At 48.2% G+C, this 26,446-nt stretch overlaps 2 protein-coding genes and 1 pseudogene across 2 annotated transcripts; 2 read left to right on the top strand and 1 right to left on the bottom strand.

Annotated features, from left to right (window-relative positions):
* Window positions 1-7,856: 7,856 nt before the first annotated feature.
* Window positions 7,857-8,168, bottom strand: LOC145418947 (histone H4-like). The gene has a single exon (XM_080287202.1). It carries the CDS (start codon window positions 8,166-8,168, stop codon window positions 7,857-7,859), a length of 312 nt encoding a protein of 103 aa, XP_080143328.1.
* A 1,314-nt stretch (window positions 8,169-9,482) lies between these two features.
* LOC145418996 (histone H3) lies at window positions 9,483-9,893 on the top strand. The gene has a single exon (XM_080287247.1). It carries the CDS (start codon window positions 9,483-9,485, stop codon window positions 9,891-9,893), a length of 411 nt encoding a protein of 136 aa, XP_080143373.1.
* Window positions 9,894-18,849: 8,956 nt separating this feature from the next.
* On the top strand, window positions 18,850-20,118 carry LOC145389471 (Y-box-binding protein 1 pseudogene; annotated as a pseudogene).
* The last annotated feature ends 6,328 nt before the right edge of the window (window positions 20,119-26,446 follow it).

Raw genomic sequence — 26,446 nt, 5'->3', positions numbered from 1 at the left:
TGAGTGTGAAGTTTCTCAGTCAGCATTAGTTATTTCATTATTCAGTACTGCCATTGAATTGTCGCCATGGAGTCACGCGTGTCAACACCAGAAGGCGTACATGCTGAGTCACCTGTGAATGAGGAAAATATGTAGACAACGTGAGGCACATAGCAAAGGTACTCCCTGTGTTTAACCATGGTGCCGGGCTGCCTCGTTTCGCTACCCCACCATTACCATCTATGATGCCGCCGAAGACCCAGTTTACAGCAGTTCCCCCAGGTATGTCTAGTGCTTTCCCTGGAGTTATTCATTCCACTCCCATGCCACACCAGGTCTTTTGTCACCGGAGGCTCAGTTGCAGTTGGAGTTGAAAAAGATGGAGATGGAAATGCAGCGTGCAAGAGAGAAAGAAGAGATGGAGATGCAGCGTGCAAGAGAGAAAGAAGAGATGGAGTTGCAGCGTGAAAAAATGCGATTTGAGCTGGAGAAGACTCGCTTGGAGGTGACTGCTAATAGGTCTACTTCGAATGCCCATACCTCAGGCCGTGCAGAGGATAGGGAGAGTTGGCTCTCAAGGAGTCTGAAATTAGTGCCAGCATTTGATGAGTTGAAGGTGACAGAATGGCTTGTCAGGTTTGAAAGAGGAAGCTAGGGAGTTTGAGTGGCCCGGGCAGCGCTGGGTGGAGCTTGGTATCTAATGTACTGAAGGGAAAAGCTTTGGAAGCGTAGCAACAGGATGAGCCCTGAGGATACTTAGATGAGTATGATGAATTTAAAGCAGCCATTCTTAAGGCATATGAACTTAGACCAGAGGCTTATCGGTTGTTGTTCCGTGGTGCTCGGAAAAGATCTGATGAAACCTATATTGCCTACACCAGGTATCTGGAGGAGACGTTAGACGATTTGTTGCTGAGTGAGAGCGCCACTTCATACAACGAGGTGCGTGAACTGCTTTTGATGGAACATTTTACCAACATAGCTGACAAAGAAATTGGTGTTAAAATTAGGGAGAAGAAGATTTAAGACCTTGAAGGAAACAGCAGCGTGGACTGATGACCGGGTGTTGGCCTTGCGGAGTATGGGGGTCAGAAATGTGCTAATTTTCAGCATTCTAGGGAGAGGACTATGAGTGATCCGGACTGGGATAAATCTCCCGTGAATCAGTCCAAAGGGAAGTTCAGAGGAGAAAAGGAATTCGGGGAGAAAAGAGCCCCGTATCCAGTTCGAAGCTCCTTTGCATTACTTTTGCAAACAGAGTGAGCACATCAAGCCTAACTGTCCTACGTGGAAGGCCTCCCAAAATACCAAACAGTGGCACTAGTTGTAGGTTCGAGTCAGGTGAACGAGAGGAGTTGGGAGAGTGGTAACGGTGAGGGAGAAGTCTGTGGAAAGCTGGAGTGCAGCCGGCTGTGCTTGCTGCCAGCTCAGGCTGAAAAAAGTTACCCAACATGCTACGCCACCTCTGGATGAACTGCCTCAGAAATCGTCCCTAGACTGGTGTAAACCTTTTTATGTGTCACTTTGACACAGTGAAAATTCATGGGATCAGTTATCCAGTTGTACTGTGGTTCGTGATACTGGTGCACAACAGTCTGTGTGCAGAAACGTGATTGGAGGGCCTGTAAACTCAGGGGAAGTATGTGTGCTGTGTAGAAGCATGAACTCAGATGAATACTATGATTATGTTCATGTGGAACTCGACAGCCCCATTGTTCAGGCTGCAGCTCAAGTAGCTGTTGCTGATGTAATGCCAGTAGAGGGGGTTGATTTTCTGCTGGGGGAACGACCTGGCTGGGGAGAAAGTATTTCCATCTCTTCCCCCACCAGTTGTTGTGGCAGAGAAGTGTTTTGACGCCCCAGAAATTGGTATTGAAGTTGATGCAGAAGTGGAAGCCACATGTTCCCGGTCTGTGCACATTACAAGATCTATGGCACAGGTTGCAGCCTGGGAGGAAGAACTGGCGAAGTCACAGGTTCTTGGGGTCGACTGTGATGAGGCAGGGCCACCAATGGCTCACCCTGAAGTGAGCAGGGTGTTGCTGTGGTGGGTGAGGAGAGTGGAATGCGTGCATGGGCGCCGCCCCACTTCCCCATTCAGGACACTAGGAGGTGGTGCTGAGTGTGTCTGTGTGGAGACAACCCAGCCCACCGACTGAATTAGAAGAATTTCAGGACGGCTGGGGTCAGACCTGCGGGGATGCAGGACCACCTGTCTAAATGCGCCTGCAGGGAACAGAGTGTCACTGTTGAGGGTAGAGGTGATGATGATGTCAGTGTGGAGTCTGACATTCCTTCCCCTGTCGAAAGTTCTGTACTAGAGGTGGCAGCTGAGATTGATCGCCCTTCGCAATCCAGTGTCCCGACCAGTCCCTTATCTCAGTCCTCAGTAGAGCTGGCGGGTGTTGGGCCAGCAGAATTGAGGGTGAAGCAACAGGAAGATGTAACATTAAACCCCTTGTTTGCTCGAGTAGGGGAAGAAAGAAGTATGGAGTGTGGTAAGGAAGGAGTTCCTGATTAAAGACAATGTTTTACATCGGCCGATGTGATCGCCTCACTGGCGCCACGGTGGATGGAGGAGTGGGTGAGTTAGTGCAGGTGGTGGTGCCTGTGCAGTATAGGGTGCCGTTAATTACAGTTAGCACATGAGGGACCTTTAGCAAGGTCACCTGGGAAATAGAAAAGACAGTGCAGCGCTTAAGATATAACTTTTGGTGGCCAAGTATGCCGGGACAAGTTGCTGCGTACATCAAGAGCTGTTATACGTGTCAGATAGTGGGCAAGCCTAATCAAGTTCTTCCTGTGGCCCCTTTGACTCCCATTCCTGCAGTTGAACCTCTGTTTACCCGGGTAATCTAGAAGTTGATATCGTGGGCCCTTTACCTCCTACTTCTGCTGGAAACAAGTATTTGTTAACCATAATGGATGTTACAATGCGATACCCAGAGGCTATACCAATCAGAAGCATGCAGGCGAAGTCAGTAGTCAAGCAACTTATCCTGTTCTTTACTTCATTTTGGCCTGCCCAGAGGAGTTGTGAGAATCCAGACCGTGGAGTGAATTTTACATCTAATTTGTTTAAGCAGACAATGACAGAGTTGGGCATCAAGCACATTTTGTCCAGTGCCTACTGCATCCGCAGTCACAAGGTGCCCCTGGAAAGGCATCATCAGACCTTAAAGACAATGCTGTGCACCTTCTGCTATGATAGTGGAAAGGATTGGGACCTAGCGGTACCCCTTTGTTATGTTTGCAGTGAGAGAGGTACCAACTGGAGTCATTAGGGTTTTCACCCAATGAGTTAGTGTTTGGGCACAGAGTCCGTGGTCTTTTGGATGTGGTGCGAGAGGCCTGGAGTAACAACAAATCTGGCAACCAGGAATCCATGCTTGACACTATGTCTGCCGCACTCGGGAGAGACTGCATTGCGCTTTAGGAGCTTGCCCGTGACCATCTAATCGGGGCTCAAGCGAAAATGAAGGCTCATTACGATAAGAAGGTCAGAAGTCGTGAGTTTAAGCAAGGGAGATGAAGGTTTTGGCACTCCTGCCCATGCAAGGAAAATCTCTAGCGGCTAGATTCAGTGGTCCTTATATTGTGAAGAAGAGAGTTGGGGAACTTGACTATCCTAATTGTTACCCCAGATAGGCGGAAGAGTACTCAGTTGTGCCACATTAATATGTTGGAAGCCCATACTACCGCCCAGTTGAATTCCCTCATTGTGGGATGACTGCTGTTGTTCTCTCACCTGGGATGCGAAAGGACGGGCGGAAGGGAGGACGTGGCATCAAAGGAGACGTGCTGTGGAGGGAGCTGTTGGTGCCAGTGATGTGAGAGGAAGAGTGGACCAGGGTTACAGCCACAGTCCCTAGAAGGTGACTTTCGGAGTGGACGTTGAGGGAACCAGGGGATAAGAGCACTCCTGTAGTTTTAGCGGCAGGTTGGTAGTGGGTTGGAGGAGCAGGAGGAAGTGCTTATTCGTGATGAGATGTTACCAGCTGACCTATGAGAGGGCAATGGTTGTTGTATGCAGCTCTGAGTGGAGAAATTGTGACACCTTGCATCCAGTAAAGCGAGAAGGAGCTGTGCAACAGATTGTATGAAACATCCGAAAGTTTTTGGAGATTCACCGGGATTGACAACTTGGGCTACTAATGACATTGACGTTGGGGATAGTAAGCCTGTAAAATTAGCTCCCTACCGCATCAACCCTGTCAGACAAGAAAGCTCTGCGATAATGAGATCAAGTATATGTTGGACCATGGATTGATCAAGAGGAGTTTCAGTGAGTGGGAGTTCACTCAGTTACCTTGCAGCCGAAGCCAGATGGGGAAGGTTGGGTTGTGTGTGGACTTCCGGAAGTGCTTAACTCGCACTGTCTAAGACCGATGCTTATCCACTTGCCTCGGGTCGATGACTCCGTGGACAAGGTGGGAAATACCACTTATATCACCAAACTTGACTTAGTAAAAGGATACTGGCAGGTCCCGCTGACGGAACGGGCTAAACAAGTGGCTAGCTTTGTTGTCAGTAGTGCAGATATATCAGTGCCAGGAGTGATGCGCTTATGGATTGAAGAATGCTCCAGCCACTTTTTCCAGAGGCTTATGGATAAAGTGGTGGATGGCTTTATACCTAATTGTGTCGTTTACATCGATGATGTCATTGTTTATGACACCAAGTGGGAGGAGCACCTTGATCATGTGGAAATGCTCATTAAGCGGCCGGTTGGAGGAGGAAGCTGAAGCTTAGTGAGTCAACTTGGACAGCAAGTGCGAGTTCGTACTGTGCTAAGGTCCAATTGTACCTTAGATTTGTTGTAGGACATGGGCAAGTGGCTCCACCTCGGGTTAAGGTGGATGCCATTTCCAACTTTGCAGCACTCCCAGTGTCGCCGTGCCCTCCAGCGATTTTTGGGCATGATCGAAGCTATTACAGAAGATTTATTGCGAAATTACCTCCACGAGTGCTTGCCCCTCTTGCACTGACTTATTCGCGCAAGGATAAGAAGTGGCGAGTGAGACAGCCGAGTGTGAGCAAGCTTTTACTACTGTTAAGTCTCTGCCTGTGTGCCACCACCCTATATTGCGTGCACCAGATTTTGACAAATCTTTTGTGCTGGCAGTTGATGCTAGCCGAGTAGGGGTAGGAGCAGTGTTGGATGCATGCCGGATGAGGGCCAGGTTGAACATCCAATATCATACTTCTCAAAGAAGTTTAATAGAGCCCAGAAGAACTATTCCTGATCATAGAGCAGGAGTTATTAGCGATTATCCTGGCCACTGCAACACTTTGCTGTCTACCTGCCCCCTTTTGGCCCTGTGATCAAAGATTTATTCAGACCATCATCCCCTGCAGTTTTTGAACAAGTTTAAATTGATTAAGAACCAGCGTTTGACCGATTCATGCGGAGTTTACTTTGCAAGAGCACAATTTAGCAAGTTAGGCATATTAAAGGGAATGATAACGTGTAATTGCTGATTGTTTATCCGAGGGAGGGGTCAGGGGTTCTTGATTCGAAAATTTTGATCCAGGGCTCGGAAAATTTTCCAACTTGGGGAAGGGCGTGTTACGCCTGTCGGCTTGTCCGTTCCCACGGGTGTAGCCGTTACAGCTGGGCTAGGGGGATTATGCAGTATCCGTGTTGGCCATTCTGCAGGTTTAAATTAGCGAGTGTTACAAGTTCTTTGTTTCTTTCTGTTCCTGCCACTGAGGGCCATTTTATTTAATACCATGCTGAGAATGCATTTGTAGATATTTTGATTGTATGCTTATGTGAGCTACCAGTATATTTAATGATGTTTTGCTTGCATTAGAAGTACCCAATTCATTGTAGAGAGAGAGAGGGGCACGAATTTAAGTTCCTTATTAATCTGATTCATGCGTTCACGCTTGGCTGCACACTGAGCCTAGCATCAGTGGAGTGTCTTCCCCAACCAGCTTCAGTATCGTGTGTGTGTGTACATCTCTCTCCCCAGTCATTTTTGTGCCGGGCTGGCGTTTTCATTTAAGTTTATTTTATTCTTTTGTTTGCTGGACTGAGGGAAGTAGCTAATTTATTTGATTTTGTGACCGTGTTGTCTTTGGAGGGCCAGATCTGGCTCACCGTAGTCCTCTCGCTGCGCTTTATTAACGTTCCCCAACACACGCATACATACACACACACCCCTAACCCCTACACAGTTCAATCCCATCTCCTTGCACAAGGCTAGTGGGAGAGAACTATCGTGAGCTATCAACTGCGTTCCCCCTTGGACACGGGTTAGGTAGAAATTCGTCACCACCGGAAATAAGTGGGGAGGTGTTCCTGTAGACTGTCTCGGGCGAGGTATTATTTCCGGTAGTGACGATAGTGGAAGGCTAGATCCATAGAGTAGGCTGTTCCATTTGTTAACTATCAAAGTTACAGAGTGTTGCGTACTTAAGTGATAATTCTTTCGTTGCGCAGTTTTTCTCTAGTTTACGGAGTGTGAGTGCCGGGGTTTGCGTTATTTTCACAAACGCAGTGGAGGCCGATCATCTAAAACTACCTTGTTATTGTCTGGTGATAGCCCCGGGCTGGCGCTACCGTAACAATATATATATATATATATATATATATATATATATATATTATATTATCCGTGTGGTGACGACCATGGTGGATTTAACACCCCCAAATAAGAGGAATAATTAAGAAAATACAATTCATTCATTTCTCTCGTCATTAGCAGTAGTTTTACAAACAACTAGTTCCTATAAAATCAAAAACCACCACCACCATCTATCTATTAATCCATCCAACCATTCATTCATTAATAATCATAATAATCATCAAGATTAATAATAATAATAATAATCAAAATCAGCAGCAGCAGCAACAGCAGCCATCGAACTGCGAAGCTCCAGTGTAGAGCCTGCTTAGCAAGTGAAACTGTTGAGGAGGCGAGTGTCAGCCACCTTCTCGACCACCTCTTCTATATAATGCACTAGCGGTGGTGCAAGTACCAACCGTATCAATTTAAATTTTATTTCAGGCCTCTGTGGTTGTTTGGGGTTTTATGCAATGTTTGTACGTTGGGTGTTTGGTGGTTTTTGGCACTTAGATAACACGGCCGTGACAGCGACAAATTCAAGGGATAACTTGTTCATATGCAGACATTCTGTCTGTCTAACACTTAGAGCATTCATATCGCATGCACTGTGTGTGTGGTGCCTCACTGACGTGACTGACTGTGTCTTCTATTCCTCTAGGTGCATCCTTCCAAGTTTGCTGCTCCTACGTGCATATGAAGGCAGAAAGTACTCTTGGAATAGTGGGATTTGCCTTCACGATTTATGGAGGCGACTCCCGGAGCACAGCAGAGGAGATGCTCTCGCAACAGGATGGAAATTGCCCTGATAGGTATGGAGAAAGCTTTCCTGAAATGGGGGGGGGGGAGATCAGAGGGACAGAGAAAGCAATGGCCCAGCAAAATAAGTGATAATGTATATGTATGCAGACGTCCATTAAAACTAGAAGATGTAGAAGCAAAATTGACAGTTGCCTAACCCCCCCCCTTTTTTTTTTTTTTTTATAACTGCCAGAGAGAGAGAGAGAGGGTTTGGTATGGTTCAGGTAGGTTAGGGTTGGTTATGTTAGGTGTGGTAAAGAGTTGGTTGGATTGCATTACATGTCTTCATATCCGTTACATTAAAAAAAAAAAAAAAAAAAAAAAAAATTTGGTGCTAGCTAACCTGCTCAACGTCTGCATTTACTGAGACTACTATGCCTTCATTCATTCTCTTTCACAGAAATTAGGTGTGGACCTCTAAAAGAGGTCCGGGGGTTGTTGTTGTTGTTGTGTGCTTTGCCGTGGCCAGGTGGAATAGTGCCATGCAGTTAGGCACGCACCCTCTTAACCGCCGAAGCCGTAAAGGGTGCGCCCTTGTCGCTTCAGGGCGTACACCACGTCCATCGCGGGCACGGTCTTGCGCTTGGCGTGCTCAGTGTAGGTGACAGCATCGCGAATCACGTTCTCGAGGAACACCTTGAGAACACCGCGGGTCTCCTCGTAGATCAGGCCCGAGATACGCTTCACGCCGCCACGACGAGCCAGACGACGGATGGCAGGCTTGGTGATGCCCTGGATGTTGTCACGAAGCATGTTGCGGTGTCGCTTGGCGCCTCCCTTGCCCAGACCCTTGCCGCCTTTGCCTCGACCAGTCATAGTGTCTACAGCTGCTGCTCAGACCCAGTAGTAGTAGTAGTAGTGGTGAGTGTCCGCTCCGCTCCCAGCACCAACAGTGATGACGACCCCGCTCGCCAACCACAGTCTCCGGATCGCTGCACCTAACCCCCGACACCTTCGGCGCTCTCTTGGCGAGGGTGAGGCTGTGGAGTTTCGGCTCCGTCAGTCACCCAAGGGTCCCGAGGCTACAGACGTCACTGGGCCGGGAGGTGCTGCTGTGCAGGGCTCTGCCCATGCACAGCGGCGCCCCACGGCCCAGAGGCGCCAGTCTCGTGATCCTGGGTGTTCTGGGGAGACTAATCTAGTCTCGATGTGTGTCGCTACTTTCTGTGGGGGTGACAAGGCTCTGTTGCACGTTCTCCTCCCTCAGATCTTTGAGGAAAACGGGCTACCAAGACTTGTCATCCCCCAGAGCTTTGTCGGAGACACACATTCAGCCCCTCGCCCAGATCGTCGTCCCCGGCGGCCTCCTGCGCAGCCCAAGTCCCGGCCACCTCCACCTCGGCCCCGCCATACACCGCGCAAACGGCTGTGCCTGGATGGACCCCTCAACAGGGCGACTGGCTCGTCTGCCTCTCCCCCTACCGACCCGGCACCGATCACGGCCATGGAGCTGGACACCATCACCACCGTTGCTGAGATCCATGCCCTGCCGTCTGCAGCCGAGGGGGAAAGGGCTGCCGTCCCCGTTTCGCCCAACCACCGCGATGTCGAGGGCCCTTCCCCCCCAGTTTTTCCACCTGCTGCTGAGGGAGTGGATCTCACAACTTCCACCACCGATCCGCCGCCTGCAAGCCTCTCACCTGCCCTTCTTCTGCCATCCTCTGCCGAGTCAGACGATGCTCGTGAGCTCCTCGCCGCCAGGTTCGAACGCGGTTTACCTCTAGCTCTCAGCCAGTTCCTTCAAGACTCACATATAGGCGTTCCACCTCGCCTTGGGGACTCGGGGAGCTGGAGTTGTATGAGGATATCGATCACGACTCAGAGTATACCGACGTCTCAGACTATAATGAGCAAACTATAGGTTCTTGCCCAGACGTACTTCACCACCGACCATCGAACCTTACAATGCACCTGCCGCCTTCCACTCGGCCTTCAGTCTGCTGTTCCCGCTCCCCTCGTCTTTCAGCCTGCTGTTCCCGCTTTGCTCTGATTCGAGAGCTTAATTCCGACTTTTCCCTGACGGGCTCTCTGTTTGCCCGTGCCCCTACATGTGCGGGGCGAATATCAACAAACAAAAAGCGCGGTGCGCCAACACTCTCGCTCTTCTCGCTCCCTCAGTCACGCTCAGCCATGGCTCGTACCAAGCAGACTGCACGCAAGTCCACTGGGGGCAAGGCCCCTCGCAAGCAGCTGGCCACCAAGGCCGCTCGCAAGTCCGCCCCTGCCACCGGCGGCGTCAAGAAACCCCATCGTTACAGGCCTGGCACTGTGGCCCTGCGTGAGATCCGTCGTTACCAGAAGAGCACTGAGCTGCTTATAAGGAAGCTGCCATTCCAGCGTCTCGTCCGTGAGATTGCCCAGGACTTCAAGACTGACCTGCGCTTCCAGTCCTCTGCCGTCATGGCTCTGCAGGAGGCGTCTGAGGCCTATTTGGTCGGTCTCTTTGAGGACACCAACCTGTGTGCCATCCACGCCAAGCGTGTAACAATCATGCCTAAGGACATCCAGCTGGCCCGCCGCATCCGTGGCGAGCGCGCCTAAGGCGAGAAAGCCCTCACCTCGATCGAAAGAAATCTCGGCCCTTTTCAGGGCCAAAACCCTTTTTCAAAGAGAGATGATGACAGACCCTCAGTTTAGGTTTCCATATATCAGCTCTTGCTTTTCCGCAGCGAAGCATGCACACACACACACACACACACACACACACAGACAAATGAACTCCATTACTTACCTACATGCATTTATTTATTCTTGTTTGTTTGTTTGTTTTTTTAATCATTTATTTATTTATTTTTTTTTTTGAAGGGGGGGAATACTTGCCTATTCGTTTATTTCTTTTATTGATCTGTTGTTCACGTCGCAGTTTTTGTTTTCGTTATTTGCCTGTTTCTTTTACTTACTCATCGATTCACTCACGCCCTCATAAAGGTACACAGGTTTGCACAACGAGAAAGGCATTCCCGCTGCATATTAGGAGATGCTATCTATCCGTCATGAACGCACGGTGAATCCTTCAGTTACTATGCTGGAAAAAAAAAAAAAAAAAAAAGTGAACCTGAACCCATCGATTTTCGCCTGCTGCAGTTGTGCTCGTGTATGTATGTTTATACTGTACCTATGTATTTGTGTGTCTTTGTGAGCATGTATGTCTGTGTGTACGGACGTATGAGGACACACACACACACACACACACAAACGGACGAATGAACTGTACTTATATAGTTACATACATGCATTCATTCATTCATCATTTTTTCAATCATTCATTTCCTTTTTTTTTGGGGGGGGGGGAGGAGGGGCAACTTGCCTATTCGTTTATTTCTTTTGTTGATCTGTTGTTAACGTCGCAGTTTTTGTTGTCGTTATTTGCCTGTTTCGTTTACTTCCTGATCGATTCAGTCACGCCCTCATAAACGTACACAGGTTTGAACAAGGAGAAAGGCATTCCCGCTGCATATTAGGAGAGTCTCTGTACCCGTTATGAAGGTTTGACAGTGGCCACGAACGCACGGTAAATCCTTCAGTTAATACACTGAGAAAGCGAGAGAGAGAGAAAGTGAACCTGAACCCATCGATTTTTACCTGCAGTTGAGCGTGTGTATGTATGTATGTATGTATGTAGGTTGTATGTTTATACCGTACGTATGTGTGCCTCTGTGAGCATGTATGTCTGTGTGTACGGACGTATGAGGGCTTGTGTGTATGTACACTTAGTGTGTACGTACATGTGTAGGTCACTGCGTATACAGTATAAATGTATTTGTGCACATGTGTTGGTGTATGTACGTACAGATTGTAGACTGACATGAATATGCATGATACGATGTCATGCCTGTATTTACTGTACGCCTGTTGAGTGTGTTGGTTGGTACAGTCGGCCTAAGAAGTGCTGGCGGAGTATCCAGAAGTTTTCGGTCAGCGATAGTGTCCATACTCTTCCTTATATCTGTACGAGGTGAAACCTAATACGTAAAATTGTTACAAAAAACAATAAATCCATGACCAGTTATCTGTATATTTCCAAATTATTGTAGGAAGCAGTTGGTTAGTTACGATAATAGGAATTCGTAAACGGAACTAATTGATATTTCACAACTGTCGCTCAGGGAGAGTCGGGAATAATTATGTTGTGGAGTTCAAATCTAGCATGGTAACAGGCAGTGATTTTTGGGTAGCGTAAGACTGAACAAAGGGAGCTTCAATGAACATTGGAAATGATTAATTATTAGTTATAAAATAATTTTCCCTGACAATACTAGGGAATAATTTCAAGTCATTTAGTTCCGTTTCCAATGTCTCCATGGACGACGACAGAAAGAGGGAAGGAGGCGTAAGCCAGTAAGCTATTTTAAATGTTTCGATCAACACGCACGAAAGGAGATAACATTCACTCAAGGACATGCAGTTATTGCACTGCCTTTGGCCATTTTCCCATGAAGAAAAATCTCCGGATTATTTCATATAAGACAGAGGGCTATCGGTGGGGGAAAAAAAAAAAAAAAAAAAAAAAATACCGTACATCAGAGTCGGAGCTCCTTGGAGAATGCTACCTTCTGTCAGTGTCTGATATCCTCAGTGGATAATCGATTCGCAAGAGTAATAAAATGCAGAGGTTCATAAACAAATCATTGAGTTCAAAACTTCCAACAAAGCATTTTCTGTTGAGCAGGAGATTAGAGTTTATTAAACACACACACACACACACACACACACACACACACACACAGTGACCGGGAGTTATAGGGGTACTAGCCACCGCGCGCGAACTTAATACATTTCACATTCATTCAAATCGGGAAAGATAACTAAGTGTTACCATCTAATATATCACTGCCTCCTGTGATTCATCTTACATCCCTATTTTCACGGTATAATAAATACGTTATTTGGCATGACGTGATGAAGGCATTGAATGTTTACCTTATATTCACTGTTTTCATAGAACGTATGGGAGTGGAGCGTGACCGAAGCAATCTGAAACTGTGCCGTCACTTCTTGGGGCGACGGTGCGTTGTTGTTGTTGGTTCTCCCGATGAAGAAGGCGCGCACGCCCATATTTACTCTTTTATTTTGACTCTATTGTTTTAACCCCCAACCCTAGTTCAAAACATTTCGATTGTGCCCATCCCAAACCACCGTTGCGGAAAAGAAAGAAAGAAAGACATGAAGGGAAAAAAGGAAGAAAGAAAGACATGAAGGGATAAAAGAAAGAAAGAAAGAGAGAGAGAAGAAAAAGGTCGATAAACCAGAGTCCCTGAGAGGATAATTTGTAAGTCTGTCTTTCCCCTTTTTATCGAAAATCTTGTGGCTCCGATTGGAGCCGGAAATGTTGAAATGGCCAAGAGTGTAACCTCTCTACTTTGAGGAGGTGTACTTGGTGACAGCCTTGGTGCCTTCAGACACGGCGTGCTTGGCCAGCTCGCCAGGGAGGAGCAGCCTGACGGCCGTCTGGATCTCCCGGCTGGTGATGGTTGAACGCTTGTTGTAGTGTGCCAGGCGTGAAGCCTCTGCAGCAATGCGCTCGAAGATGTCATTCACGAAAGAGTTCATGATAGACATCGCCTTGGAGGAAACGCCGGTGTCAGGGTGGACCTGCTTGAGCACTTTGTAGATGTAGATGCTGTAGCTCTCCTTCCTCCTACGCTTCTTCTTCTTGTCTCCCTTGGCAATGGCCTTCTGGGCCTTGCCAGCCTTCTTAGCAGCCTTTCCGGAGGTCTTGGGTGGCATGGCGTCGCTGACGAGTCAGACGGTACTATGTGCACGGTGCGGGAGCGAGCGAGAGACTGAGTCGACATGGGGGACTATACTATACTTGGGATAGAAAAGTGAGAGAAAGAAGATAAGAAGTAGTAAGAAAACAGTGTGGGGGAAGTGAAGAAAGAAAGTCAGAGAAAGAAAGTGTGGGGGCTGTCCCCATTGCTGTGGCTGATCATGTTCTTGTTTATTTATATATAGATTCTCGCTGCTCCCATCTCAATATTTTATTTGTGCAAGAGAGGGCTTGATGGCTTGCAGGTGTCCTCATATGTGGTATTGTGTTTGGTGAAAATGTGGCATTCACTTTTGTTTTCATCTGATGTTGTTTATTTATTTATTTTTTTATTCTATTTTATTTATCTATTTATTTATTTTTCTTTTTTTTCCTTTTTTTCATATTGACACAAACATTCATACATCTTTTTTATCTGTTTATTTATTTATTATTTTATTTTATATATTTTATATATTTGGAGGGCCGATTCCACTTATTTGGTCTCGGTTACACCTCATTTTTTTTTTTTTTTTTTTTTTTCAGGAGGGGAGAGCTGAGGCTGACAAGTTTATAGCCTCGGGGTCTGGGGTAGTAGGGTGGTAGGGTAAGGGTGGGGGTGGTGGCCTAACGGGTTCTTGGGGGGAGGAGGGTAAGGTAGAGGAGGAAAGGAATGCGGTATACTTCGTAGTGAAGACGGGAAAGGAATGCGGTAGTGTAGGCGGTGTAGCGGGGGGAGGTAGCGGGGATTATAGCGGGGTGGTGGGGGATTAAACTGGCGGGAATTATAGCGGGGTGGTGGGGGATTAAACTGGCGGGAATTATAGCGGGGTGGTGGGGGATTAAACTGGCGGGAATTATAGCGGGGTGGTGGGGGATTAAACGGGCTAGGGATTTACGGTGTGGGGATTAGCGGAGTAGGAGGGTTTGGTGCTTATATTTCTGTTCATTAATGTACCTTTCTTTCTTTTTCAGGCTGTGTATAAGGGGTCTGGATCTTCTTGCAAATTATGCAGGGAGCTGGGGAACCACTGGTGCGTCCGCCTATATTCTCCGTTGATAAATTGTTCAATACTCCCGGCCTCTTCCAGTGTTGTCCATATTTTAGTTGCTCTTTTGTGTACTCTTAGGTTTAATGGATTTAGCTTGCAGTTGTTATGTAGCTGGATGGTAGTGTGATCGTAAGGGTAACGATCATTATATACAAACCTTAGAGCTTTGTTTAGTATCCTTTGATGTTTAAGTTTCTGTGTTCTTGATATGATGTTTAGTGGCACTGGAGGGTATTCGAGGACTGGGAGGAGGAACGCTTTTGCTAGGTGAGTTTTAATTTTAACAGATAGTGAACGGAAGCGGTATAGATTTGATAGCATGATTTTGCCTCTGTTAGTTATATTATTCGCCTGTTTAATGATACCTCTGGAGGTGATGGTAAGGCCCAGCATAGTGCCCTCATTAGTAGTATTTATCATATCCCCGTCTACAATGATATTCCGCATGTTGAACTGTGCTATAGGAATTATTTTGAATTTATTTTGATTTGTTCTGATCTTCCATAGTTTTTCATAATTATTTATTCTTGCGCTTTCTCGGGATATTTTATTGGCCATCATGGCCTTCGAGCGTCCTGGGTATGTTATTATTTGTGTGACATCGTCGGCATACATTATATCGAGGCAGTCATGTGGGGGAGGGGGCATATCTCTCGTGTACAAGATGTAAAGGGTGGGAGAGATGACGCTTCCTTGTGGCACCCCGCTTTCAAGTTGTATTATGTCCCCTATTTTGTTCTTATGTTTTATTCGTGCCGTCCTATCAGTAATAAAATCACACAGGAATTTTTCTAGTATTAATGGAAGGTCAAGTTATAAGAGTTTATGTTTAAGGCCATCATGCCAGACTTTGTCGAATGCCTTACTGACATCCCGAAGGACCAGGCAGCATTGATGTTTATTTGACAAAGTCTGGGCAATGGTTTCATACGCGATGGCTATGGCTTTTGTGGTGTCATGGCGTGGTCTAAAGCCATACTGTCTTGGATTGTGCAGTCTGTTTGTTTCCAGGTAATGTCTAAGTCTGTTATTTATTATCCTTTCAAACATTTTCCCAGGAACTTCCAGCAGCGAAATGGGTCGAAAGTTTGCTGGCGTCATGGTCTTTTTGTTGGACTTGGGAATTAAAGTTATTATGGCTTCCTTCAGCCGGTCTGGGTAATAACCGGCTGATAATGAAGCATTAAATATTTCTAGGAGTCTTTCAATTAATGTCTGGGAGCACTCTTGAATTACTTGTTTGTTTATTCCTGATCTTCCCGGTGCGGTGTTTTTGGTTTTAATAACAACTGCCCTGAGTTCAACAATAGTGATAGGTCTGATGAGGGGGTTGTCATGCGTCAGTCTGGAGAAGTCTGCTGTGTCATGTGGGTATGTCCTGTGTCTGTTGTGTAAAAGTTGTAATATTCTGTGTTCATTGTCATCGTCAAAGTCGTCGTTTTCGTCATCAGAGATGCGGAAGACATCTCTCCAGTGTTGAGTGAAAAGATCCAACTGGTCTTGGGTGTCATGAATTTTGTTACCTTGTTCATCTGTGATGTATGGAGTGGGTTGTTTGTCTGTTCCTTTAAGTAGTCTTATTTCCTTCCAAAATGTTGCAGGTTCTTGATATTTATTTGTCAACTGTAAAATTTTGTGGTTCCAGTGATCGTTGGTGAGTCGTCTGCAAAGTGTTTTTATTTGTTCTTGTATTTGTCTGTATTCACGGTATTCGTCATATGTCAGTCCTTGTCGTCTGGCTAGGTTGTACAGTCGTGTGTATTGTGTCTGCAGTGCTTGTAATTCAGGTGAGTGTCTTTGTGCGTTTATTATTCTTGTTGTTGTCATGGGTATTGAGGCCGCAATCCCCGTCTTAATTGCCGAGAACCACTGTTCTAACGCTGTGTCTATGTCCTCTAAAGTCGTGTTGTCAAGTGGGGTTGTGTCTGGGAGGGCATTCTCTGCTGTAGTCCTGAAATTATTCCAGTCAGCTAGTCGGTAGTTTAGTCTGGGTGATGCAGGAATATGAATGGGTGATGATGAGATAGTCAGGATAATGGGTATGTGGTCAGAGGTGGTCATGTGGCCAGGTTGTGAGTATATGTGATGATGTGCCTGATTATTAGTCAAAATGATGTCAGGTGAAGTGGAGCAGTCTTGTCTAATGAATGTGGGGAAGTTAGGTCCAGCATGAATTGCCCTACCATTGTTAATGAATGTCATGATGTTTCGTCCTACTGTGTTGTCATATCTGTCTCCTAGTGCTGTGTGTTTAGCGTTAAGGTCACCTAGTAAGTATGTCGGGTCACTGTCATACAGTAATTTATGGGCGTCTGGGAAGGAGAGGAATGGTCGTCGGGGGGGAATGTAAGTAGTCGCTATTTGTATTGGTCCAGTCGTTGTCTGTATAGTTATGGCAAGGAAGTCAGTAATAAAATCGTCATGTAATTTATATGTCAGTCCATGTTTGATTGCGATAGCAGACCCATCACTATTCTCGCCACTAGTGTTTCTTTTATGAACAGTGTAGCCATAGATTTTAAGGCTATCACTGTCCTTGACTCCATGACTATTAATAAGTATAATATCGGGCTGTATTGTTTTATAGACAGTTATCAAGGTATGTTTGTGAGTGGCCCAATTCAAGACATTGTGTTGAATAACTTTGATGGTGTTCATAACTGTGGCTTATTGGAACGTGTGGTCCTTGCTGGTCTGGTGGAGGCTTCATGAGAGATATGTGGGAGTGTTTTTTAGTTTGTTTTTGTCCACTGAAAATGTAGAACAAGTCTGTATATCGATTTTGTTCTCAGTGAAAAGACGGTAGATTGCGTCATCTTCCAGTTTTGTGTCATGCCTGATCTTAATGACGGCTTTCTTTATTGAATGTGCAACCTCTACTTTATTCACTCTACCGTTTGTGAGCTGTTGTATGACTGATGGTATGCTGATTAGGGTAATTTCTCCCAGTTGTTTTGCATTTGTGTTGTCATGGTATGAGGTAGCTCCTGTCATTTCTTTTGTGTTTATTTGCTCGTGATCATTCTCATTTGTTTGTTGTTGTTCATGCTCCTCCTCATCTGAGTCAGTATGAGATTCATCAGTAGAGACATCTGTGGTATCAGAGGTAATAGAGTGGCTTGGTGATGGAGAACGGGAATGGTGGGTAGGAGAGTTGTTGTCCAAATCTGGGAGGGGGGTTTGTGCTCTCTGTGGTTTGTTGGTATGTTGGGAAGTGCTATGAGTGTCATTATCATTGTGTGTGTTTGAGTTATTAGTGCTGGCAGATGAGGTGTTTGTTGCGTTTACAGTGTTTAGTTGTTTGTTGATTATGTCATTTGAAGGGGGATTGTTAGGAGCTTTTACTGTGGGGACTCCATTTACTTTGAACAGATTATTGAGTATAGTGGCATATGTTCCTGGTTGTGCTGCATTATGGACATGTGCCTCATATATGCAATAAAGTATAGTGCTGGGAGGAACAGGAAGTTGTGGAAAGGCTGTGTTGTTTGCACTGGGTGGGCTAGTGCTGGAAGCAGAAGTGACAGCACTGTAGGTTCGGGTTTGGTTGGTTTGTTGTTGTTGTTGTTCTGCTGTCTTCCTTTTTTCCTGTACTGCCTTTTTTCTCTTGGGACATGCCATTGCAGTTTACACAGGTTTTTGTGTGGGCTTTGCAATCTTTCCAAATATGCTTACTGCTGCTACACAGTGAGCACACTTGGAATTCCTTGGGCTGTGGGCAGTCTTTAGTCAGGTGTTCCTCCACAGCATAACATTTATAGCAAGTCATGATCGGGTAGAATTGTTCCTGCTTTATTCTGTGGCTAGGAACACTTAGGTAGAACATTTTAAGTCCAGAATCAGTAGCTTTTTCTGCTTGAGCAACTTGTTTAAATGTTACTTTAATGGTTTTTGATTTAGGGAATTTGTAAACATCCTCAACGTCATCTTCCTGCAAGTATGGATTGCAGGTGGCTATTTCTTTTCTTGATTTCTGCCTCATCATTCTCGTATATTATGTCATCCACATTTTTGATTACTACAGACTTCTTCACTCTTAGTTGTGGTGGTATTACTGGCTCATACCCTTTAGCAACAAGATCTTGGTTGCATTCACCAGTGAGCAACTTGTCTGCATTCTTTTCATCACTGATGAGCAGAATCAAAGAGTCATTGGTAGCAATTACTTTATATGTTGGGATGTTGTGCTGTGACAGCAGCTCCAGCAGCTCCAACTGGGTACTGCGAAGTTTGCTGTTTCTATGCTTTATTTTGATTCTAGGCATGTTAGCATGTTGATCAATTATTATGTCCTAGAATTGCCCCCTAACAGGCCACCTAAAAGGTCCACCTACCAATGAACTCGGGCTTTTACCTATACTCCCCCCCCCCTCTAAAGGGGGTGATCACTTGCCAGATCAAAGGAGTGACCCAGTTCCCTAAGCCTGTCACGAGCAAGCCCACCCTGGTAAGTACTAAACCACCCCAGAACGGGGCCCCCTCGTGCACATAGCCTCAGGGTTCGGCGTCGTCCTCACCAGGGCATCTACTGGGCGGGCCTAACAGACCTTCCAGAGTAGGACCAAGTCTATCAATGAGATAGATCTGTCACGGAAAGTGAGCAGATCGAGGTGAGTAAGTTGTAGGTGAGTAAGCTGAGTCTAGTCAACAGCTGGGGAATGAATTTCCTCTCTGCTTGGCCTGGCCAGTCGCCACTATGCCCGAGCCAACTGAGACACCTGCTTCACCTGCTCACGCCTTCGACCCGTTGAGGGGGGCACCCGGTAGCAGATCCGAGCCGTCAGGAGCCTCTACCATCCGGGGAACCGTGAAGTGGTACAACATGAGAGCGTGTTACGGGTTCATCAGGCGCCAGGATACTGGCTCTGATGTATTCGTCCACGTCTCTGGGATCGCTGTACCTAATCCACGGTTTTTCCAGCGCTCTCTTGGCGATGGGGAGACAGTGGAGTTTCGTATCGTTCAGGCTGCCAAGGGTCCCGAGGCTACGGATGTCACTGGACCGGGTGGTGTTGCCGTGCAGGGCTCTGCTCATGCACGGCGCCGCCCCCCGGCCCCGAGACGCCAGCCTAGGGGTCCTGGGAGTTCTGGCGATACTAACACACTCGTTGCGATGTGTATCGCGACGGCTGAAGCTTTTAGTGGGGGTAGTAAGGCGGTTCTGGCTGTTCTCCTTCCTCAAATCTTTAAGGAGAACGGCCTTCCACGCCTTGCTATTCCCCGGAGCTTCACCCGCGATCCTCGTCACCCCCCTCGTCAGGAGCGTCAGGCCCGGCGGCCGCAGCCTCCACCTCCCCGCACAACACCGCGGAAACGGCTGAGGCTGGATGCCCCTCTCAACAGGGCGACTGGCACTACCACCACCGAACCACTCCTTACCGACCCGGAACCGTTACAGGCCATGGAACTTGAGCATGGAGAGACAGTCGTGGAGGTTCACCTCCCTTCGTCAGGAGCTGAGGGGGAGCGTGTCTCTTCTCCCGTCCCTTCCGTCCATCTGGACGAAGCAGAGCCCTCCTCCTTGCCTTCTCCATCTGCTCCTGACGAAGAGGAGGTGCCTCTTCCTCTTCCTCCTCCACCACCGCCTGCTGCCATTGCTCGCCCCTCTTCTCCCCCTCCACCTAAGGAGAAGAGGAAAAAATCGAAGAAGAAAGGGGGGAAGGACAAGGCTGACCCCTCCACTGTCGCACGCCGCCTCGAGGCTCTTCTACCGCCCCTTTCTGACATCGCTACACTCGACGCCCGCACGGATACGGACTTAGAAGAACTCTTATACGACCTCACGGATCCTATTAACGACCAGGACACATTGCCACATGTCTATCGGCATTTGTACAAGGATTTCCGTGAGGTGTATCTTTCCAACTCCCTTTCTCCATCTCAGGAAGCCGTGATCCGTGAGGGCGAGTTTGATCCACCTAGGGCTGCATTGGTCCACTACATCGCAGTCAGACTGCTATCGTAATCCTGCTGCCTTCCATCAGTCACTGCCCACTTCCATCCTCTGCAGTTGCCCCTTGCCTGTTTGCCGCCCTTGCCTCGTCTTTATTCTGGCTGCCGTTTCTGCTTTACTTTTTTTTTTTTTTTTTTTCCGTCATTTTGTCTGCTTTTATTTGCTTTTTTCCCGTGACGAGCTCTTTGTTTGCCCGTTCCCCACCATGCTGTGGGGAGAATATCACACAAAAAGGGGAATGAATAGTTGGAGTAAGCATGTGCAGTCTCCTGGATCACGTCTCCCGGATCACGTGCCTCTGAACGCCATTGGTCGGGGTGCGATTCGGGAGATACGGCCGTGATATGGTGTCACCCTCCTCTGTTATGCAGATGATCTTGCCCTCGTATTTCACACGAAAAAAGACTGCTTCAGACAGGCAGACTTGGCCCTTTCTCGGCTCCATGCCAAGTGTGCCGAGTTAGGCCTAAAAATTAACTTCTTGAAAACCAAGTGCCTACCATTTGGGCTCCGCCCTCCAGACTGTCCACTGCTACTCGGTGGCCATCAGCTCTCCATCGTCACTGCCCATCGGTACTTGGGGTCTGGCTTGACGCGGGTCTCAACTTTGCCTGCCACGTTCGATACCTGAGGGAGCGTGCATCCACCCAAGCATGGCTGCTCTCCGCTACCTTTCCAAGCGGAGTTTGGGGGCATCATACTCCGTCCTACGGACATTTTATATACACGCAGTCCGGTCCTTAATAGATTACAGCGCCATCTGCTTGACGGACTCGCTCCTCCAGTCGCTAGATCTCTGGAGGTCATCAAGAATGATGCCCTCCGCATTATGCTGGGTGCTCCACGCTGGACCCGACTTGCAAATCTGCGTATGGAGGGTGGACTTCCATCTCTGGCCTATCGCATTGTCCTACGAGCAGCAATTGTCACTCTGAAGCTAATCCAGTGCCTGCCTCACCTGCCTGTCTCTGCCCTCCTAAAACGCCTTCTCTGCCGCCCACCCGAGCCGGCCCCTCAGCGTGACTGGGCCCGCACCACAGCCGCTGCCATCCATGGATTGGGAGCTGCTGCGAGCCTCTGTCAAGATCCCGACTCTCCCTTTCCTGGATACGTTGATCCACCGCCATGGGATCTTCCTCTTTTTAATATTATTGGTCCATCGGAGGCTAAACCCCCGCTCCTCAATTCCAGCCATCCTTCGCCAGGAGGGTCTCAGTAGGGTGGCAGCTCTGGCCTCACCAGACTCAGCCATCTACTACACTGATGGCTCTGTTTCCCTAATGGCGCAGCTGGAGCGGCCTTTGTCTCTGGGCAACTAGTGGAAGCTTGGCGACTCTCTTCAGGCGTATCTGCTTTCCAGGCGGAACTTGCGGCCATCCTGGGTGCATTGCGCCATGCTCACCACCATCGTCGCAATCGAGTCATAATCCACACAGACTCTCTTTCTTCCATTCAGAGATTACGATCCTTATCGCTGCATGACAACGTCTTTCTCCTAACAGCGATTCATACATTTGCAACACTTCTTGTCCGTAGGGGCGCAACGATTAACCTTCACTGGCTCCCCGGGACATGTGGGAATTAGTGGCAACGAGCGTACTGATGACGCTGCGCGCTCAGCTTGCGATCTCCCAGACATCACATTCCCACTACGCCCTAGTCCCTCGCACCGCATCCGCACTCTCACTGCCACCATAGGAAGACTATCCCTTGAGGACCATCGGCTCTCGGTCACGGAGGGCTCTTGCTCTGCAAAATGGTATGCCACTGCCACGTTGTATTCCCTCCTGTTGCTCCCCCCAGGACTACCTAATTTTATTGTAGTCCGACTTCGAAGATTGCGTCTTGGGTTTCTTTGCTACAAGCAAATTGTGGGTATGGAGCCAGACCCGTGTGAACATTGCTTGGCCAGCTGTGATGAACCCCTTCTTCATTATCTTCTGGACTGCCCAGCCACCACCAGGCTCAGGTCTGGGCTCGACTCGGCCCTAGTCCGATCTGGTGATGTCTTCAGGGACGCTGCTGGCATTGTCGCCTATGCTCCATTAAATATATTACTTACTACGGTAAGGGATTACCCTCCGCCTCGCTAAAGCAAGTTTGCGCAAGTAGTGCGCACCTCTGACGGGCTCTCTGTTTGCCCGTGTCCCAGGAAACTGGGACGAATATCCCACAAACACAAACAAGGCCGTGATAGCTGTCCGCCTCTCGCACTGCAGCAATTCAGGCAGCATGTGATAGGCCTGACCCTGCTGACTGTCTGATCACCAGTGGGGAGCTCCATAAGCGCTGCAGCGCAGAGAGGGACACTGCGCCGGGGCTTGACGGCCTCACATACTCTGTCTTAGCAAATGCCGGAGATTATGGTAGAGCACGTCTACTTGACCTGCTCAACCTATCGTGGTCTGGAGGGGCGTCTTCCGAGGTCGTGGAAGACGGCTGTTATCCACCCGATTCCGAAACCTCGTGATCCCGCCGCCATGCGCCCCATCTCCCTCCTCAGCTGTGTTGCCAAGACGGCTGAGAGGGTTGTGCGGGCCCGCCTTGCTTGGCGGCTGGGACCACTGCACCCAAGGATTTATGCTTTTCACCCTGGCAGGAGTACCACCCACTGCCTCGCATCATTCCTTGGGGAGCTGAGGGAGGAAAGGGAATGGCCGTCTTCCTCGACCTTGAGAGGGCGTTTGAACTAGCGAACCCAACTGTTATCTTGGCTGCTCTTGCAGCCAGGGGTGTGGGAGGCAGGTTACTATCCTGGATCAAGGATTTTTTCACTGCTCGATCAGCGGGGGTTAGATTTCAGGGGCATCTCTCCCCTTTTTCTCATCATGACAATGGCACCCCTCAGGGAAGTGTCTTAAGCCCGCTCTTGTTTAACATCTTGATGGAGGGGCTTTTAACCATTGACTATGGGCCTGGCATAACACTACTGTGCTATGCAGACGACCTAGCCCTCATTTTTACACGCAGGGACTGTTTTTCGCAGGCTTATTCTGCCCTCTCCTGCCTGCATGAAAAATGCAATGAGCTAGGAGCTCAAAATAAATCTCACGAAGACTAAATGTCTGCCCTTTGGCCTCCGTCCTCCTGACTTCCCGGTGCTGCTCGGAGGCCACCAGCTCACCGTGGTCACTTCGCACCAGTATCTGGGGGTCTGGTTTGACGGGGCCTCACCTTTGGCAGCCACGTCCGATATCTGAGGGAGCGTGCCTTAACTCGCATGGCTGCCCTCCGATACCTTTCACGACGGAGTCTGGGGGCATCATATGCAGTCCTCCGCACTTTTTACATCCACGCGATCCGCTCTCTTGTGGACTATGGAGCAATCTGCTTGTCTGGCCTCACACCGCCAATCTCCAGATCACTGGAAGTCATCCAGAATGATGCTCTACGAATCATGCTGGGTGCTCCACGTTGGACCCGGATCACTAACTTACGGATGGAGAGTGGTTTGCCGTCACTGGCGCACCGAATAGCACTACGAGTGACGCTTATCACTCACCAGTTAGTGCAGCGCCGACCAGAACTGCCAGTCTCTGCCCTGCTCCTACGACTACTACGACGACCACCTGAGCCGCTCCCCCAACGCGACTGGGCCCGAACCACAGCGGCTCTTATCCACAACCTGGATGTTGCGCCTTGTCTCTGCCAAGGCCCTGATTCCCCATTTCCTGGGTTTCAACACCCACCGCCATGGAGGCCACCTCCATTCCACATTCTTACTCCAACGGAGGCAAACCTCGCTCCTCTATCCCTGCCATCCTGCGACAAGAGGGTCTCAGTCAGGTGGCTGCTCTGCACTCCCCGGGCTCGGCCACTTACTTTACAGATGGGTCGGTCCACCCTGATGGCTCTGCTGGGTCCGCTTTCGTCCTTGGAAGGACAGTTGAATCATGGCGCCTCTCCCCTGGTGTATCTGCATTTCAGGCAGAGCTCGCGGCAATTCTGGGTGCGTTGCAGACATGCTCACCATCATCATTACCAATGCATCATTGTTCATACAGACTCCCTTTCTTCTCTGCAGAGGTTGCGCTCATTCTCACTGCAAGACAATATCTTTCTCATAACGGCCATCCATACATTTGCAACCCTCCTTGTCCAGAGAGGAGCCACTATCACTCTTCATTGGCTCCCAGGACATGTGGGGATCACTGGGAACGAAACAGCTGATGTCGCTGCACGCTCTGCCTGCTCTCTGCCAGAGATCCACGTTCCCACTTCTCCCCGGCCCATCACATGTCCGTCGCACTTTGACTGCAAAAATAGGTAGGCTGTCTCGGGAGGAGCACCAGCTTTTAAGCGTCGCTGAAGGTTCCACATCTGCGACTTGGTATGTCACAGCCACATCATACTCTCCTTTGGTGCCTCCCAGGCCTGCCAAACTATCTTTTAGTGCGACTTAGAAGATTACGAATGGGATTCCCATGCTATAAGCAGATTAAAAATGCGGCAACAGATCCGTGTGCTCATTGCTTAGAGAGGTCGGATACGCCTCTCATCCATTACATACTTCACTGCCCTGCCACAGCTCATCTCAGATCCCGTCACGCAGCTGGCTTTGCCCAATCGGCCAACGATTATACTGACGCTGCTGGCATTGTGGCCAGAACACCTTTTAAAATTTTACTACAAACAGTTAGGGACTACCCCCCTCCTCGTTAAATACAGCTTGTGCGCTACATGTGCACCACTGACGGGCTCACTGTTTGCCCGTGTCTCAGCACTGCTGAGACGAATATCCAAACAACAACAACAGGCCGTGATAGGACGGCGTCCGATCCGGGAGAAGTAAAGCTAGGTACGGCAGCTGGGCGTAAAGTTGACTCTTCACGGTGGAATTAGAGTTGAATTCTACGGGGGATGCTCCCGAGTTTCGCTATCCTTAGTGGGGAGGAGGTGTTGACGGTGCGATAGCTGGAGAGCGACTCACATGGACATGACATGACATCCATCACATGACATGGACATCGACATCACATCTGATGGGGAAACTGAAACTTGGGATAGAAAAGCGAGAGAAAGAAGATAAGAAGTAGTAAGAAAACAGTGTGGGGGAAGTGAAGAAAGTCAGAGAAAGAAAGTGTGGGGGCTGTCCCCATTGCTGTGGCTGATCATGTTCTTGTTTATTTATATATAGATTCTCGCTGCTCCCGTCTCAATATTTTATTTGTGCAAGAGAGGGCTTGATGGCTTGCAGGTGTCCTCATATGTGGTATTGTGTTTGGTGAAAATGTGGCATTCACTTGTGTTTTCATCTGATGTTGTTTATTTATTTATTTATTTATTTATTCTATTTTATTTATTTATTTATTTTTATTTTTTCATATTGACACAAACATTCATACATCTTTTTTATCTGTTTATTTATTATTTTATTATATATATTATATATATTTTATATATTTGGAGGGCCGATTCCCCTTTTGGGTTTCGGTTACACCTCATCTTTTTATTTATTTATTTACTTTTTGTTTTATTTTATATATTTGGAGGGCCGATTCCACTTATTGGTCTCGGTTACACCTCATTTTTTTTTTTTTTTTTTTTTAAGGAGGGGGGACGCGTTCGTTCGTTCGTTTAAAGTTTTCTGCACTTTTAGTGCAGGCCGGGCCATCTATTAGCCCGGTTTGTGTGGGAAGGCTTGTATAGTAACTGGGAAGATGGCATGTCACTGCGGTGCCCCTAGGGCTTAGCAGCGCATTGCGTTCTTCTGCTGATTTTGGGGGGGGGGGTTATTTAGGAGGTGGGGCAGCTTGTGCCACTTCTAAGAGGGTGCGAGTTGGTACTGTGGCGATGATATTAGCGGCTGCCTTGCGGAGCGTGCATGGGGTAATGGGATGATTTTCGGGTCTTAGTGTGTCGGGATTAGGGTAGGGGGGTTTGACCCGAAGGCGAGATGTGGCAGGGCAGTTTAGCAGGTAGTGAAGGAGTGGTTGAGAGGTGGGGGCCTCACAGTGTTCGCATTCTGTGGGAGAGGTGTTGTTGGTGGTGATTTCAGCTTTGCACGCAAATCCCAGCCGGAGGCGATGAATGTGGGTGAGGAGGCGGTTGTCTTTGGGTAGTGGCTGCATGAGTTCAGTATATTTGGTGGCCTGGGCAAACCAGGTAGCAGATGGAGAGCCGAGTTTGACTTCTGCCTCATGATCGATGCGGTTGCGTCTGGCTGTTCGTTGCTTGATCTTTTGTTTAATGCGTGATAGGCTTGGGGGTATGTCTGTGTCAATGTGGGGGTGGGCTGATGCATGTTTGGCTGCTGTATCAGCCCTCTCATTCCCCTTTATTCCAACGTGGCTGGGGATCCAGTGGATGGTGATGGATCCCCCTGCCTCTCGGATCTGTT

The sequence above is a fragment of the Coenobita brevimanus genome, chromosome 117 (genome assembly GCF_032717465.1).
Source record: "Coenobita brevimanus isolate Jiangsu-jjx chromosome 117, ASM3271746v2, whole genome shotgun sequence".
In the NCBI taxonomy this organism is placed as follows: Eukaryota; Metazoa; Arthropoda; class Malacostraca; order Decapoda; family Coenobitidae; genus Coenobita; species Coenobita brevimanus.
This window is presented reverse-complemented; position numbering and strand designations above follow the sequence as displayed.